Source organism: Pinus tabuliformis, chromosome 7, assembly GCF_031772625.1.
Source record: "Pinus tabuliformis cultivar Carrire ecotype Pingquan chromosome 7, CPIR1, whole genome shotgun sequence".
NCBI lineage: Eukaryota > Viridiplantae > Streptophyta > Pinopsida > Pinales > Pinaceae > Pinus > Pinus tabuliformis.
The window spans coordinates 260,417,328-260,436,207 of NC_142293.1; the positions used below are offsets into that span (position 1 = coordinate 260,417,328).

An 18,880-nucleotide genomic window follows, 5' to 3' on the forward strand; every position below is an offset into this window, starting at 1 on the left:
CTACTGCAGGTTATGTCTTCACTCTTGGTTTTGAACCTATTACATGGGCTTGCAAGACACAGAGTGCCATTTCTCTTTCTTCAGCGGAAGCAGAGTATCGTGGTGTCGTTGAAGCTAGTAAGGAAGCCCTGTGGCTTCGTCAGATCCCGTCAGAGTTTGGTTTTCAGCAACAGCATCCAACTACACTTTGGTGTGATAATCAAAGTGCCATTCAACTATGCAAAGATCGAGTCCAACATCAGCGCAGTAAACACATTGAACTACACATGCACTTCATCAGAAAGCTCATTCATGACCATTTTCTTGAAGCGCAATATTGTTCAACTGATGATCAAGTTGCAGACATCTTTACAAAGGCTCTCACATAGGCGAAGTTTACTAAACTTCGATTTATGGTTGGACTTCAGGAAGTTTTCACTAAGGGGGGATAGGCTCTAATGCCTCCTTCCTTCTCCTATTATGTCATCTTTGTACATCCTCCAATCCTATCCCAAGTTGTTCTTAAGGGGGGATGTTAGGATATTCCAACACATATGAAATAATTAAGTATAACTTGGTCTAGTGTATAGTTAGGTAAAATGTGTTTCTTTAGTATGTAATTTTTGTAACTTACAATCCGACGGTCACGATATGTTCTAGACATGAAGTGATTTGACACTTCATTCTCTCCTCAGTATTACCGACACTTGATCCGTGGCTTCACACCCGATTGGTCCATGAGCTCCATTTAAAGAGCATGGAGGGTCATTTATTAGGTGACCATTCATGAGAGAAGCTTATGTAAATTTTCTTTCTTTCACATTAATAAATTCACTGAAGTGGCCTCGTTGGCCCAGGTCGTGGACTATTTCCCTCTTTAAGGGTTTTAACCACGTCTAGAACACTGGTGTACTAATTTGTGATCTGTTTGTGAGCGGTGTCCTCTGGTGTTCTATCTAAGGAACTTACCCTGTAAATTCCTACACTATGATCTTGGCTTCATCCATGAGCAGGCACAAACGTCTTCATGAAAAGGAAGTAGCCATTGTTGCAAACCCTTCGAAAATGGAATTGCCTCAAGGAAATGCAGCCATTGTCTCCACGTTATCTGCTCTTGTCAACTTCTCAAGATGGATTGATGTTCGTAAGAAAGAAGAATGAAAAGACCTTCGAAAAGCCCCATGATCATTCCTGGCTTTAAAGACTAGAATCTCAGTATATGTCATTGTATTTTCAATCTCAAGTTAGCTTGTCTTTTGGTTTTCGATTTTGTTAAAATTGGCAACTAGGGCCAATCTCCATGTGGGTCCTCCTATTTTTTCTTGGATTCCTCTTGTCAAGAGGTGTAGGATTGATCTAAAGATCATCCAATTTCGACATGTATTCATGGAGATATGAATTTATTTGTGTTATGTGACAATTCGTCAAGGTCGGCCAGCAACCAATTTACCCCAACCTATCCTCAATGTTTCACCATAAATAGAAGAGGTCTCCAAGTCATTTTACACACTCATCTCTCTTGTGATCTCTCTCCACTTGTTTGGGTTTTGGTGGAAGGAGAGATCTAGAGGAGAATACACCGCCCTAATGAGACCTAGACGCAGTCATGGAAGAGAGGCTTTAACACAGTCAAGGAGGCTTCTATAACGCAGCAAGGAGATGCTTTAACGCAGGTCTAGAAGGGACCCTGAGCTGATGTCCTAAAGTGCCCTAATCGCAGGTCTAGAAGAGACCATATGCCACGACTCTAAAAGAACCCTAGCTGCAATCAAGAGGAAGGTTTCTACACTCAGCTAGCCGCAGTCCTAGGGGAGCTCTAGCAATCAAAGGGAGCTTCAATACGCAGCTTAAAAGGCACCTAATCCGCAGTCTAATCCTCAGCCTAATCCGCAGCCTCAAGAGGCTTCTATCTGCCCTAGCCGCAATGAAAGGAGAAGGTTCCAGCCACCGAAGATGGAGGTCTCAAGTAGTTGTCAAATTGTGCCTTAAACTGCAGTCCAAACAAGGAGTTTAAGATGCAGTTCAGGTGTGCCCTAATCCGCTATCAAAGTAGGGCTACTGTTCCCCTAGTCACAGTCCTAAAGGACGTCATCTTGGTCGCGATTGGAGAGGCCCTAATCAGCAGCAAATGAAGGAGGAAAGTCGTAGATAAAGGAGCCCTTATCACAGTATGAAAGGACCCTTAGACACAGCAAGAAAGTAAATCTAAAACGCAACAAGGGTAATTATATTACAGTGTGAAGGATCAATGATAATGTCACATTGCTATAGGTGACAGCACGACTGTTTGGACTGGGCTAGGCCGCAGGCCATAGCCAGCAGTTGGAGACCTTTTTAGGAGCTGTGTTCATAAGGTAAGCAGTCCTATAATGCAGTGTTTCATTCAAGGACTGTATGAAGGCTAGTCATTGTCTATAGGTGGACTCTGGGGTGTATTATAAGTGTTGTAGCACACTATGCCCTAACCTGTAATCAGGTTTACTAAGATATGCTTCAGTCCTTTCAGCATATAAAAGTTGCCAGATGGGCAGCCTTGTCATGATCAACAAAGCAGCAAAGGAAGGAGAGCCTTATGGAAGGAAAGCTTCAGTATTTTGGGGTCACTGGTTGAGTTGTTCTGGACCTGCCATCTGTTGCATATCTTCAGTCCTTGTCATCAGATCTATTGTGTCATCTTCATGGTGAAGATCTCTGATGTCTGATCTCCTAATTTGGCAAGTCAAGTATTGACTTCAAATGTATTTGTACTATCTCTCTCTTTGTTGAACTATTGAAGAATATAAGAAGAATTGATCAAGGGTTTCCCCACATTTGGGTTTGTCCCTAGCTGGTGCCACATCTTGTGTCCTCTTGTCTTGGCTTGTCTTCTGTTGTTTATGTTTATGTTCTATCTGCACTTTACTATCATGCTGAAGTGATTTCTAATCTGAATATTGTTATTGGGCTAATATGAAAAGTTCAAGTAAATTGCTCTAAGCATAGAACATACCTAAAATTATCATGGTATCAGAGCTAAGGTGAAGACAAAGCCCAAGCAAGAGTGAAAGAGCAATCACCGAAGACAATTGGAAAGGACAAAAGGCTCAAAGGGTTCCTCATCCCACTTCCCGGCTGAAGTCAAGCTCCGTGAAAAGTCAATCACAGATGAAAGATGTCTTTGGATCTGACATTGGAAGAGCAAGAAGTGTTGGATTTCGTGGAGGGTAAAATCCTTGAGCCTCCATCAAATGCACCAGCTGCTACAAAGAACAAGTACACCAAGAGTGAATTCGAAGCAAAGAAGTTTATCAGAGATTCCATTGACAAGCATTTGGTGGCCTACCTAAAGGTCACTTCAATGGAAAGTCCAGATCTAAGGATGGAAGGAAGGGCAGATGCCTTGCTTGCAATAAGTTTGGCCATTATGCGAGGGGGTGTCCAATTAGAAGGGACACATCACATGATGATGATCACAATCATTCCAGGGGCATCTTCAATGATCGAAGGAATGCAAGACATCAAGGAAATGGTTGACTCTCCAAGAAAGCCAGGAACTCCAGGTATGAAGAATCAAATGTTGTTTCTGATAAGCGAAAGGAGTATTATCTCTCTCCACTACCTCTCCTCCAGACTCGTTGGGAAATGGCTTATTGATAGTGGTGCCTCAAGGCACTTCACCGGATACAAGGAAGCGCTCTCTAATCTGATAGAGAAGGAAACAATCTTAGAGATTATCCTTGGAGATGATGCCACCTATCCCGTAAAGGGTGTAGGGAATGTTACTCTTCAATTGAATCAGAGTAACTCGATTCTTTTACAAGAAGTTCTTTGTGTACCTGATCTCAAGAAGAACCTGGTGTCCATTTCGGCAATGGAAGACAAAGGTTTCAAGGTGGCATTCATTGATGGAAAGGTACGTGCTTGGAAAAGGATTATTAAATATGCTTTTACTCTTGGGTTTAGGATTGGGAACTTGTATCAAGTTGAAGGAAGTCCACTGGGGACCATGTCGTGTGACACATCTCTTCTATGGCACCAGAGGTTTGCCCATCTTCAATATAAGGCCCTACCCGATGTGAGACAGATGATGACAGGGATGCCTGAATTCAAAGAAGAGCATGAAGGTACATGTCCGAGATGTACCGAAGGAAATCTTACAAGGGTACCATTCCCCTCATGTAATAGCAAGACCACAGATGTGGAACAACCCGAGGGGTTTGAGATTCATGATCGGGAATCTCATGTATGCAAGTTGAAGAAAACTCTCCTTGATTTGAAGCAAGCATCTCGTGCTTGGTATGAGAAGATTGATAGCTATCTAATGAAGTTGAGATTCACTAAGAGTGAAGCCGATCCAAACCTTTGCCTTCAGGTTATGGAGGATAGACCTCTCATACTGGTACTTTATATGGATGATATCTTTCTGGCAGGTATAGACCCTCTCATTTGCAAAAGTAAGAGGGAGTTGGATTTTGAATTTGGAATGGTGGACTACAACCCTGTGACTACCTCGATGGAGCTTAACTTGAAGAAGTTATGCGGTAGTGCTGCCGGACCTGATTTGGAAAATGCCTCTGAGCTTCATCAACTCATAGTAGCATTAATGTTCTTGGTGAACTCCCATCTGGATATATGTTTTGCAGTGAGCATGTTGAGCCAACATATGGTTGAGCCTCGTTAGATTGGTGACAAGAATCTGCTGAGGTATCTTCGGGGCACAATCACTCATGGGCTGAGATACACTACTGGAGTTGAGGCTGCATTATTATTCTAATGTTGATTGGGCAAGCAGTGTGGAGGATCACAAAAGCACTTCTGAGTGTTGGTTCTCCTTAGGTTCTGCTTCGACATCATGGATAAGCAGGAAGCAAAAGTCGGTTGCTTTCAACACCGCGAAGGCCGAATACATAGCTGAGAGTATGGCCTCCTGTGAAGCTGTCTCGTTGTGGAAGCTCTTCAGTGAGCTGTTTGGATATGTGTTGAATACCATCGTGATCTTCTGTGACAAACAGAGTGGAATTCGATTGTTGAGGAATTCCGTGTTCTATGATCGCTCCAAGCATATAGACATCAGGTAGCACTTTATCTGGGATATGATACAACAAGGAGCAAGAAGGCTCCAACTCATTGGGACTGATGTGCAAGTCGCCGATATTCTGACGAAGCCCCTGGGAAAGATCAAATTCTTGACTTTCTGAGAACGACTAGGAGTCGTGGAGAGACCCTCTCCCAAGGGTCCTGTATGATATGGATATTGAGCTTTGGGAGCTCGAGGGGGCTTGGGGGTACTTTTTGGAGAGATGAGCAACCATAGGGTGAGTGGTTCAGCCTTCCCCTAGTGGTTTGCTATGTAGGTAGGATGAGTGGTTCATCCTTCTCCTGCTGAGACACAGTCATAAGGTGAGTGGTTCAGCCTTCTCCTAGTGATTTGTTGTGTACAGGGCGAGTGGTTCAGCCTTCCCCTGGGATAACCCATGGCAACATGTAGGCAGGATGAGTGGTTCATCCTTCTCCTGCTAAGACATCCTACCCGTGCAGTCTGGGACTCATGGGAAGTACCTCTCATCTGGCCAATGAGCAGGGAAATGAAGATAGGAACCATAGTATTACCGATGGACGCATCGTGTACTACCGTACTCCCTATGCTAGGATGATATTGATCTGGGATCAATTGGAACTGACTTCGGGTCAGTAAGAGTGGTATGAGACACTCTCTTTTGGAACTGATTTCGGATCAGTAAGAGCGGTATGAGACACTCTCTTTATTTGGAACTGATTTTGGATCAGTAAGAGTGGTATGAGTCACTCTCTTTATATGGGACTGACTTCAGTTCGGTAGAGAATAGTATGATACATTCTCGATCACTTCTTCTTCTTCATAGTTCAACAGAGCAGAGCAATGCAGGGCACTGCATTGATGGCAGAGATAGTACAGACTGGCAGATGGATTAGCATATGGAGTTCTCCCTAGTTGAGAGGGAGTGTTAAAATTGGCAACTAGGGCCAAACTCCATGTGGGTCCTCTTATTTATGGCAGCTGATATTTTTCTTGGATTCCTCACATCGAGAGGTGTACGATTGATCTAAAAATCATCCAATTCCGACATGTATTCATGGAAATATGAATTTATTTGTGTTGTGTGACAATTCATCAAGGTCGACTAGCAACCAATTTACCCCAACCTATCCTCAACGTTTAACCATAAATAGAAGAGGTCTTCAAATCATTTTACACACTCACCTCTCTTGTGATCTCTCTCCACTTGTTTGGGTTTTGGTGGAAGGAGAGATCTAGAGGAGAATATGCTGCCCTAATGAGATCTAAACACAGTCATCGAAGAGAGGCTTTAACGCAGTCAAGGAGGCTTCTATAATGAAGCAAGGAGAGGCTTTAACGCATGTCTAGAAGAGACCCTATGCCGCTGCTCTAAAAGAACCCTAGCCACAGTCAAGAGGAAGGTTTCTACACTCAGCTAGCCGCAGTCTTAATGGGAGGATTCTAGCCTTACCCTAGTCATAGATAATAAAGAGATCTGGCCGCAGTCCTGGGGGAGCTCTAGCAGTCAAAGGAAGCTTCAATATGCAGCTTAAAAGGTCCCTAATCTGCAGTCTAATCCTCAGCCTAATCCCCAGTCTCAAGAGGCTTCTATCTGGCCTAGCTGCAGTGAAAGGAGAAGATTCCAGCCACCAAAAATGGAGGTCTCAAGCAGCTGTCAAATTGTGCCTTAAACCGCAGTCCAAACAAGGAGTTTAAGCTGCAGTTCAGGTGTGCCCTAATCCGTTGTCAAAGTAGGGCTAGTGCTGCCCTAGTCACAGTCCTAAAGGAGGTCATCTTGGCCGCAGTTGGAGAGGCCCTAATCAGCAGCAAATGAAGGAGGAAAGCCGTAGTTAAAGGAGCCCTTATCACAGTATGAAAGGACCCTTAGACGCAGCTGGAAAGTGAATCTAAAACGCAGCAAGGGTAATTATATTACAGCATGAAGGATCAATGATAATGTCACATTGCTGTAGGTGACAGCAAGGCTGTTTGGGCATGTTAATATTGTTCCTAAGCTTGATTTAAAGGGAAGAAGAATCTGCTATAAGGAGGAGCTTGAGGCTGCTATGTAAGGGTTGTTTGGATCACTGTTTGAAGGAACCTAAGTTGCAGTCCACTGCTGGGCTAGGCCGCAGGCCATAGCCAGCAGTTGGAGACCTTTTTAGGAGCTGCGTTCATAAGGTAAGCAGTCCTATAATGCAGCGTTTCATTGGAGGACTGTATGAAGGCTAGTCACTGTCTATAGGTGGACTGTGGGGTGTATTATAGGTGCTGTAGCACACTGAGTTTGTGCCCTAACCTGTAATCAGGTTTACCAAGATATGCTTCAGTCCTTTCAGCATATAAAAGTTGCCAGATGGGCATCCTTGTCATGATCAGTGAAGCAGCAAAGGAAGGAGAGTCTTATGGAAGGAAAGCTTCAGTATTTTGCGGTAATTGGTTGAGCTGTTCTAGACCTATCATCTGCTGCATATCTTCAGTGCTTGTCATCAGATCTATTGTGTCATCTTCATGGTGAAGATCTCTGATGTCTGATCTCCTAATTTGGCAAGTCTAGTATTGACTTCAAATGTATTTGTACTATCTCTATCTCTGCTGAACTATTAAATAATATAAGAAGAATTGATCAAGGGTTTCACCACATTGGGGTTTGTCCCTTGCTGGTGCTACATCTTGTGTCATCTTGTCTTGGCTTGTCTTCTGTTGTTTATGTTTATGTTCTATCTGCACTTTACTATCATGCTGATGTGATTGCTAATCTGAATATTGTTATTGGGCTAATATGAAAAATTGAAGTAGATTGCTCTACGCATAGAACATACCTAAAATTAACAGATTTGGTTGGGTTTTCCCAGTGACCAACCAGTCCAAATTTCTCAGCTTTTCATGTAATCTCCTTTTTAGAAGGTAATACAATTTTTACTCCACATATAAATAGATAAAAATATTATAGTTTGGGAGGGACATTTGGCCCTCATCGTGTCACATTCCCCAAAATATTCAAATCCTCTGCACAGCATCACCAACCAACCAAATACACATGCATTTGGGGAAAATGATTGTTGACACTCTCAACAAAATGCTCAATGTTATGAAAGATTCAAGAAACATAGAACTATCCTCACCACCCTCCTTGGCATTGCCATGGGAACAAAAGTTGCAGCTTTGCAGAGAATGGGTTCTGCAGTCCCAAAATGGAAACTGAATAGACTAGCCAGCAAAGGAGGGGAGGCCAACCTCATGGGAATAAGGTGGGGCCATCTCAAGACTCGGAGAGCTCCACCTTTCACAGAATTATGTAATCTAAGGTTTACATGATAGGTAACTGATATTACAGTGCAGGGTAGGCTACAGTTTGAATGTTTAAGGCAGGAAGACAATTGCAGTAACAATTGGAATCTAGCTCCCTTGCAAGACCCAAGGCAATCTCAGGCCCTCGAATATATTTCTTGCAGCATCATATGTAAAACAAGATAATCAGCAAGCAGTTGCAGGCTTAGGAAACAAACTGGCAAGCATTGAGAGATGCACACAACAGGTAGAATTCCTGGCAAGAGGCAGAATAGAGATCCAAGAGGCAAAAATGGTACAAATGGTAAATGGCAGATGCTATCAAGTATGTCAGAAAAGTCCTGCAAAATAAATAGTCCACCCAAAATGCATAAGAAGGAAGAACCAAGTCCACCAGTATCGATAGTGGAGGAAATTCCTCACAAAGACTCTCAAAGCAAGGAAGCCAGAATGCAAATAAGTAGTACCGATTCACCAAGTTTCTATTTAAGTTTAAGTAACATTGTTATTACTGATATAGATGTTACAGTAATCTAGTTTTCAGTGAATGTCAGAATGTAGGCAAGTCAACTATTAAGAATTTGTAACACAGTGATATGTTTTAACTTTTAATTTTTCAAACTACCATGGTGGTCTTTTTTCTAATATCTATGAGCTTAATCTTATGGGCAGACAATATTTTTATTGTGTTAGGAAAACAAAAGAGCTTAAGCCCATCCTTTTGTACCATTTTCATAATTCTTCCCTTAAACTTAAAATAATCAATAAATAAAATTTAAATTTAAATTTAACAAACAAAAAAAATCCTTTTTAAACCAAAAAAAGAAGATCAAATAAAATATTATACTAGATACCCTCACTTCAAGTTCGGATTATTCCATCATCTAGCTAGACAAAAAATCAGCTCTAAATTTGCTCCAAGCCCTTTCCCTAGGTTTTATATATGACTGATCAAAGAATCATGTACTGAAAATAACCTTAGCGTTTATTTGAAGCTCACTTTCAAGCTCTCAGTATGGTTGTCCAACCTGAGTAAAATTTTGAAGGCACCAATTATTCATTAGAAACACAAACTAGGCTCTGTGGCTTGTCCTTACTATGCTGTTGAAGAGTAATTGTTCTTGAATTATACAAAGCTAGAACCCTAGAATTGAATATCAGATGCCTCTAACACCAAGTTGTGTGCTACAATGACATAAACGGAGAAGATGTAGAAGATGACTTTTATTTGGCCCTGTTGATTTTTAATGTACCTTGGACAAGTGGTTTCCCATGGGTTAGTCTCTACCTAGGGAAAAGTGTCCAAAATAATTATTTTCCTAAGTGTGACTTTATAAAGTGAAAGTGACTTTATAAGTGGTAAACTCAATGTTAAATTATAAAATGAAAAGTGACTTTAAACATAAAGTACAATGTGGGGACTTTATTTAATGGGTGAGTTAAAAAATAGAAAGTGAGAATTAAATGCACATTTATTCTCATCCCTTGATCTAAATGAATCTGAGCCATTAAATCTTAGGGTTGTCCAAAAATCACTTAGGGAAACAAAAGGGGGAAAAGAAAAGAGAGACTACATTCATTCTTCATGAGCAGATTGGAGAAAGGACGCTAAGAGCTGGAGAAAAGCTCTGAAAGAGAAATTTGTTGCAGCAAGCTGAAGGAGTGATTTCTGGGTAAAGTTGGGCATGGAAATCAAGGCATAGAAAACAATAGAAGGTATAGTACGAACAGCATTGAATGTTGTGAGTTGCACGTTGTTCGAGAGAAGTTTTTGGAAAAAACCGCACAATGGCATGGAAATCCGTACAATAAAGTTCATATAGTCGTATCCATACAGTACATATTTTCCGCTTCAAGTGGGCACAAAATCGAGGCAAAGTGGGCACGATTTTCAAGGAGTTTTGGGCCGAAGAGATAAGTTGTATTTTACTATTTTGTTTTGTCTGCAAATGTATTTTTCCTGAACTTGAAAGATAAATAAATTTGAAGAGCTCTCTAACAGGTTTTCCTCTGAGAAGATTGAAGGGGTTTTGCCTGGGTCTAAGTTGACCAAAAACCTATGGTTATTTTTATGTGTGTTGCTAGTCTGGTTATGTCCATATTTATTTTCAGCATGTGTCGACAGTCCCATGTGTTTTAATCTGAAAATTTCATTTCCATAATTCTGTATGTTGAATCTCTGTTTATGGGAAAGAGCATTTAACTGAATGGGAGTGATAAGGTGAAATTAAAACCAGGTTGGGATTGCAAGAAACTTTTCTTTTAGTCATCAAACTTTAACATGGTATCAAAGGTATAGGCTGAAAATCGCAGTTTGAACAAGAAACAGTTGTTTGGGACAGCAAACAGTGGGTTGGAAAACAAATTGAATTTTTGGACAGCAAACTGATATTTTGGGACAGCTAGGTGAAATTTCACACGGACTGAACTTTTGGGACAGGAAAGTGTGCTGGAAAGTTCATTTCTCCATTTTCTTGGTTTTGTAAATTTTGGACAGCAGTCATAGCCATGTTCTTAAAGATAGAGGACAGACTGGATGGGATATCCAACTATGCCATTTGGAAGTGCATTTAACTGAATGGGAGTGATAAGGTGAAATTAAAACTGGGTTGGGATTGCAAGAAACTTTTTTCTTAGTCATCAAATTTCAACATGGTATCAGAGGTACAAGCTGAAAATTGCAGTTTGAACAGCAGACAGTAGTTTGGGACAGCAAACAATGGTTTGGACAACAAACTGAATTTTTGGACAGCAAACTGATATTTTGGGACAGCAAGGTGAAATTTCACACAGACTGAACTTTTGGGACAGCAAGGTGTGCTGGAAAGTTCATTTCTCCATTTTCTTGGTTTTGTAAATTTTGGACAGCAGTCATGGCCATGTTCTTAAGGATAGAGGACAGACTAGATGGGATATCCAACTATGCCATTTGGAAGGACAGAATTCAAACAGTGTTTGAGGAGGCAGCAGTTTGGGACATAGTGCGGCAAGTGGTTGTACCTCCTACTGCTACAGATGAACTTGCTGAATTCACAAAAAATAATGCAAAGGCAAAAAGGATTTTGATGGACAGTCTGAAGGATCATGTGGTTCCTCAGGTGAGAGGAAACACATATGCATATCAGATGTGGACAGCTCTAACCACTCTCTATCAGAGTATCAATGAGAGCATGAAGATGATGGTACTCAAAGAACAATTGAAAAACATCGGGATGACAAAGGCTGAAAGTGTAGTTCATTATCTTGGCAGGGTCAAACAGGTACGTGATGATTTGACCACTATTGGTGAGGCAATTGCACCCACAGAGTTAGTCAAGACTCAAGACTCAGGATAGCTGTAGCGGGACTTCCTAAGTCTTGGGAGGTCTTTGGAGATGTTGTTACCTCTAGGGAGAATCTTCCCAATTGGGACAGATTCTAGGATGATTGTGTGCAGCATGAGATACAGAAGACTGGCAGTGGTGGGGTGAAGATAGCAGATGAGGAGGATGTAGTCTTGACAACCAAGGGGAAGAACAAAGGGAAGGCCAAGAAAGGGGCCTCATCAGATGGGGCTAAGGGAAAGGAGAAGAAGAAGAAGAAAGATACAGATATATCCAAAGTCAAATGTTGGGCATGTCAGAAGATGGGACACTACACTGCTACGTGTCCTAAGAGGAAGAACAAGGGGAAGGGTGCTGCAACTTCAGCAAACGTGGAGCAATTTGGTTCATAGTTTGACAAGTGGTACATAGACAGTGGGGCTTCCCGCCATATGACAGGTGCACGAGAGTTCTTTCAGAGCTTGCAGAGAGGGCACTTGATATTGAGATTGTACTAGAAGATGACCACACTGTAAGAGTTGTTGGTGTGGGCACTGTGACCTTTGAAGGTCATGGATGTTTTGTATGTTTTGGGGATGAAGAACAACTTGATTTCAGTGTCTTCTATGGAGGAAAAGGGGTTTGACGTCACTTTCTCAGGAGGGCAAGTTTTGATGCATCCCAGGGGAGCTTCCATCACTTCGGCCAAAGTGATTGGAGTCCGCTCTAGGAAACTATACAGGTTCAGTTTTCAGTCGGCAAGAGCATTGTTGAATAGCACATCTGGTAGCACTCACACTAGTACCACCAGCAGTAGAGACTTGTGCAATTTATGGCACCGAAGGATGGCGCATATGCATCATGTAGCTTTAAGAGTCCCTGATTTCATTGTTCAACATTATGAGGTCTGCAGAGGGTGTGCTTTGGGCAAGTACACCAAGTTCCCATTCCCAGTGAGGGACAGCAGATCTACAGGTATACTAGACTTTATTCATACTGATGTTCGTGGCCGTATGTCTCATGTGTCTTTGGGTGGTTATGAGTATTATGTTATATTCATTGATGACTACTCTAGGAGGACTTGGATATATTTCCTGAAGACCAAGGGTGAGGTCTTCAGTCGCTCTAAAGATTTCAAAGCCCTTGTGGAAAAGCAAACAAGTAGGAAGATTCGGGTCTTGAGGTCAGACAATGGTGGTGAGTACACCAATGGTGGGTTTTTTGACTTATGTGCACAGGAGGACATTAGGAGAGAGTTCACGGTTCCTTACAACCCCCAACAAAATGGGGTGTCTGAAAGGAAGAACAGAGCTATTGTTGGGGTTGCTACAGCGATGATTCATGATCAGGAATTGCCTTTGTTTTTGTCAGCTAAGGCCTACAATACTGTTGTTTATCTTCAGAACGGGAGTCCTCACAGAGTATTGGGGAATATGACTCTGGAGGAGGCTTTCACTAGAGAGAAGCCTCATGTGGGACATCTTCGTATCTTTGGATGTCTCACATATTCTTATATCCCCAAGGAGCAGAGGACGAAGCTGGAACCCATGGCAGAGAAGGGTATCTTTATGGGTTACAGCAAGACTTCGAAGGCCTGTCGGATCTTCATTCCTTCTAAATGGAGAGTGGTGATTAGGAGGGATGTGAATTTCGAGGAGGAGAGGGCCTATCGGAGATCATGGGAGTATGATGAGAGAGAGTCACAGACTTCTCCTCAGCAGGGAGGTCAAGTACAAGGAGCAAGACCTCAGGGTTCTAGATCGACTGGTACAGGAGGTACTTCAATGTCAGTGACATCTGGGGCACCAGTGGCGAGTTCACCGAGCACTTCTTTAGGGAGTCCACTAGTACAAAGTTCACATGGAACTTCAGCTGACACAAGCACAGGTGCTAGTACAGGTTCTTCGAGGATAGGTGTTGGTACAAGCACACCAGGGTCAGTTGGCAGACCTTCAAGTTCACCAGACTAGGGGGTATAGGATGAGGTTCCCTATGGGGAAGCTTCTTCAGGGAAGAGGAGGCCCAAGTGGCTTCAAGAAATCTTGAAGGAAGCGGAGTCTGTTGGTCCTCTAAAGAGGGTGAACAAGGAGAGTGTGCCACCTGAGCAACTTTGCAGTTATGTAGCCAAGGCTACCAGCATCGTTGACTCTGAGCCTACTAGCTATGAGGAGGCTGCCAGCTAGGAGGTATGGAGAGAGGCTATGGTGGAGGAGTATGCCTCTATCATTAAGAACAATGTTTGGGAAGTAGTGCCTAGGCCTGAGGGCAAGTCAGTTGTGACTTCCAGGTGGCTCTACAAGATCAAGCATGCTGCAGATGGCAGCATTGAGAAGTTCAAGGTGAGGTTTGTGGCTAGAGGGTTCTCACAAATAGAGGGAATTGACTATGATGAGCCTTCTCTGGTACTTCCACCATAACTTCCAATATAAAATAAAAATATGCCAATTTATCTTTGTCTGTGCCATTGATTTATGCAATTGGGTTTATTTCATACTGAATTTCAAAAAGGTTGGCACAGATGTCATTTCATGAATATATATGTGATAAATCACTTAAAAGCTTCAGTAAAATCCTGATAGCAACCCATGAAAGGTCCAAGTAACATACCTAACTGATATTCACGTAATACAGTTATAGCATTTTGTAACACACAGTTGAGCGCATGCTTATAATCTAAGTCACCTAATCTGTGCTCATATCCAAATTCGATGACAACGAACATTGCCCAAAAGAACAAAAATTGCCATTGTAAAAAGAAAATGATAAAATTGGCCATTCAGTTTGACAAAGATATTTATATAAACTTTTCCATAACTTTCTGAAAACATTATAAAGCATCATATATTGTTCAAAACATGTCAAAATATATCTGCTTGTGTGTGTGTTAAGTTTAACAAAATATACAGGAATCTTAATGATTTTTTTATGAATTTTACAAAAAAATGTCTGGCCATCAAATTCATCATTATATTTGCCCTTACATTCAAAATTCATCATTAAGATTGCCAGTGCTTGATTCGACAAATTTTTACCCTTTTCAAAAAGCTTTCCCAACTGCAATGACACAGCCCATAACCATGCTTACCTTTACATGCGATAAATGCATTTTGGACATCTTCTTCATCTTTCAGCTTTTTTTGTTCATCTTTTTCAGCATTCCTCTTCACCAGCTCCAAAGTACTAGCATAGGTCTCTGGATCCAGCTGCAACCAGTACAAAATTAGGAAGCAATAAAACACATAAGTTCAGTAAAAAAGAAGCACACATATACCATTATAAAGCTTTTTAAGGATGAGAAATTTTCAACATCTCGAGTTGCATGACCAAACACTTACCCGATCTCGGCGTGCTTTCTTAAGATTCTCCTTCGTTGCTTTTCTGGCTGCAAGTTTTTCTGCCTTGCTCATGCCATAGTACTACAACACATCAGAAACCCTATATGAGCAAAGAAGTGTTCTTTGGCCTTTATCGACAAGTAGACTCACGCAATATTTTAATTTAACTGGATGTGCACAAAAAATTCACACACACAATAGCGAAAATTATCTGTTTCAACTTTCAAGAAAATGTATGTGCATTCAGAACAAAATTTCACAGAAATCATAGTTTTAAAACACGGAACTGGCCTTCTTGTATTATGCGTATTTGCGGTCCTAGAATAAGGAGAGTGCTTCTGCTCTGTAAATAGTAATTTACTGATAACATCTCAATGTCCTAGTCAGTAAATACAAAGCATGACTAAAACACTTCAAAGTGCTTAAAATTCAAAATAAAATTACCCCGGGGTTCGGTGGGTCTTCGCTGGGCAGGTAAAATCTGGCCGGTATCAACTCCACCAGCCTGTCAAAAACTGGTTTTCGGCAGTTCAAAGTATCAAATTACTTTACCCCAATATAAATTAAAAACAACTTGCAGGGTTTAGAAGGCGGATGCATTGGTGGCTGAAAAAACTGAATAAATAGGAGATTTTTGAGATATGACAACTTACATAAACTGCTTTCATGAATTAGGGTCTGAAGTTGGGTTTCTGGGGAGACTGGAGGTGAGATGGGCTGCCGGAGAAAGTCTTCGTCCTGGTGATAATACGCTTCTGCCACCGCTTCCGCCATTGCTGATCTCCGAACTGGTGGTAATGGTTTGTCAAAATTCTCACAATTTATTCTGACAACCAATTTATTTTTTGCGATTATACCAAAAATAAAACAAAATATTAGGGCATTGACTTGTAACTCGTAGAGAATAAATTTGTGTATATTTTCTTGTATCTGTACTCTTCCTTATGATGTTTGAAGTAAGAGTTTTAACTAGCCATTGCTCCCAAAAGAGGACGGATTTTGGATACGATTCTTAAATTAGAAAAATTGTTTTTAGGTTTCCATAATGAAATAAACAAGGAGCCACTCTTGTGGCGCTAGTTCCTGCCGGTTAATAGAAGGGTTTGGTGAGTTATTATGATGAGATTTAATAGGTGTTTAATTTGCATTATCATCAGAGCTGGTTTGCATTACTAGCGTGTTGTAGGCATGCTTATTTGTATTAAGATTTAGTGAATCAGATAGCGAATTGTTGTATGGACTTTTTGACTTTATGCAAAGAGTGAAATATAATGAACTTTGCGTTTGTTAAATAAGAATTGTGATAAATGTAAGAATAGTTTTAGACGTAATTTTCCAATGTGTCATGATTTAGAAAGTGTTTAGATTAATAATTAAAATGTAATAAAATTTAAGAGTGAATCATGGAAACCTTGACGGGGAAAAACTATAAAAGGTAATAATAATGCATTATAATGTATGAAGAATTGGAGAGTGTTAAAGTAAGTAATGTATTTTAATAAGCATGGGGTATAAAATATATTTAAATGCATAATAATGAATTCATGGTGCATAAAAGATAGAATTTTGTTATTTTTTTACATTTGAATATTATGGAAATATTCATAAAATGATAATGAGCAAATAAACATTATTATGAATATAAATTTGTTAATTAAATCCGTGGTGGAGAGTGTTCAATATTTAGATAAATGATTGTCGAAAATCAAAGAAGAACTTAAGCATTTAAAAATTATGGAGTCTTGAACCCATAATTGAAAGATTAGATATCTAGTAACATGTTTGGACATAAGTGATTCCATTGGGGTTAATGTCAATGATTGGGGAATTATTCCATGGTCAAAAGAACAAAAGATATATTTATTTAAAAATATTGTTTATCATAACTTTAGTGTGAACTTTAAATTTGTCCAATTACTAATTAGCAAAGAAAATAAACCTTGCATCTAATTTCTAATTAGTAATTTGTTGCATTTAATTAGTAATTTGTTGTGATGCAAAAGGACATGACTTTTGGTCTTTTTTATAGTTTTGGGTTAGTAAATATAGTATCTAAGTACAATAGCAAAGCAATTTTGATAAGTTTATTTTATAAATTAAAAAGTAAAATAAACAGATTAAAATTAAAAAAACATTTAAACTCTACGAGTTGAAATGTAAATTGATCATGACCTGCAAGAAAAAATTCATTATCTTTTGGTGTTGTATACTCTTGCTTTTTGCAATATCTGTGTTCCATTTAAGCAAGTTAGTTTTCTTATTGAAATTTTTTCAAAGTATAATGAAGGCACTTACATCACAGATAAACAGATGCCATTAAACATAGTTGTTTTTCTATTTTGTGATTATCTTAATTAGGGAGTATAGTTTAATATAATTCATTTATTTGACATAACATAAGCATAGGAGATATGATGACATATAGAATGACGAAATTTGGGATAATTGAAAATAATAAAAGAATGGAGATTGACTATACCAGTTCAAATTATTCTATTTATTAGTTAGAAATAATGTTTTGACGCTTCAAATTACTTTATTTATTAGTTAGAAACTATTTATTAGTTAGAAATAATGTTTTGACACTTCAAATTACTCTTTATTAGTTAGAAATAATGTTTTGACAGCTTGATTTTTTAAAAGTTATTATGTTATTAAACTTTATACCTGGTGACAAGAAAGGCTTGCCTTGCCATAAGCTAATTATTGCAGGTTAATTGGGAGAAATGATATTACATGTTATAAATTATGAAAGTCATATTCAATTAATATTGTTTTAAATAAAAAATAGATAACAGTTCATTTCAATGTGCGAATCTTTTTATTCAAGGAATTTTATTTCTTTGTGATTGGAAGTGTAGTCTTTCCATTATGAATACTGAATAATAAAAATATTATAGGAAATTTATACTTAGTTAAAACTATAAATAATTTAATAGTTATAATTAAATATGAATGGATAAGCAGTATTTAATATTATATGGGTAATTTAAATCATAAAATGCATTATTTATTTAAACAATGCAAGATAGAGTGTGATATTACAATTAAATAAAAATAAATAATAATAATATTTTTATATTAGATCAGAGATATTGAAATTTAATTAAACATTAGCATAATGAATCAAGAGCCATAGAGACAAAATAAAAACTGCCAATGCAATTTTTATTAACTAATAATTAATGCATTAAACATTGGCATAATGAAAAAATATTGGACCAGAGATATTGAAATTTAATTAAACATTAGCATAATGAATCAAGAGCCATAGAGACAAAATAAAAACTGCCAATGCAATTTTTATTAACTAATAATTAATGCATTAAACATTAGCATAATGAATCAAGAGCCATAGAGACAAAATAAAAACTGCCAATGCCAATTTTTATTAACTAATAATTAATGCAACATTCCACTAGATGAATGTTCAGATACAAGATGATCATTTAAGAACATAGGATTTGTGTTGTAACATTTTGCCATTCTGTCAATACAATGTCATTTTGCCAACAATGACAGCAGTTCATTCCAAGTCTGCATGTTTCAAAAATTTCAGTTGAAGGGGATCCCATGGAATTTGCAGAAATTTATGCTTCTTTATACTAGCTTAACTGCTGAATTTTAACAAGATCATTTCCAGACTTTCCTAGAATGGCTGCAACTGTGCGTTCAGATGTTACAACTTCAACTGTAGTTTTTGTGATAAGCTGACCAGCTGCTGTCACACTGCCAAAGGTGATATACAATGCCAAGGACATTAGCACAGAAATACTGATCAGCAAAAGCACTATGATAGTAGCAATTGACAAAATTTTGCAAATGTTGTGTACCTTTCAAATCTTGCAGAAGTCTGTTGACAAAGAATTGGGTCCTCAGACTCAGAGAAATTGCCAATACTGTTTATATTGCGATTTGACTGAATTTTGAAACAAAGCATATAGTTAGTACTGCAG

The 18,880-nt window shown here is 39.2% G+C and overlaps 1 protein-coding gene across 2 annotated transcripts in view; it reads right to left on the minus strand.

Annotated features, from left to right (window-relative positions):
• The window catches only part of LOC149246834 (uncharacterized), a 173,803-nt gene extending 157,923 nt beyond the window's left edge, over window positions 1-15,880 (minus strand). The window contains exons 1-4 of one of the 2 annotated variants that reach the window (XM_089458036.1): window positions 15,578-15,880; window positions 15,369-15,439; window positions 14,925-15,005; window positions 14,675-14,792 (exon numbers count right to left, since the gene is read on the minus strand). In XM_089458036.1, coding sequence (XP_089314162.1) covers window positions 14,675-14,792; window positions 14,925-15,005; window positions 15,369-15,439; window positions 15,578-15,698 — 391 coding nt within the window. In that variant the 5' untranslated portion in view covers window positions 15,699-15,880. The remainder of the gene's footprint in view (window positions 1-14,674; window positions 14,793-14,924; window positions 15,006-15,368; window positions 15,440-15,577) is intronic. The other variant, XM_089458037.1, reaches the window with a different exon arrangement.
• Window positions 15,881-18,880: the final 3,000 nt, after the last annotated feature.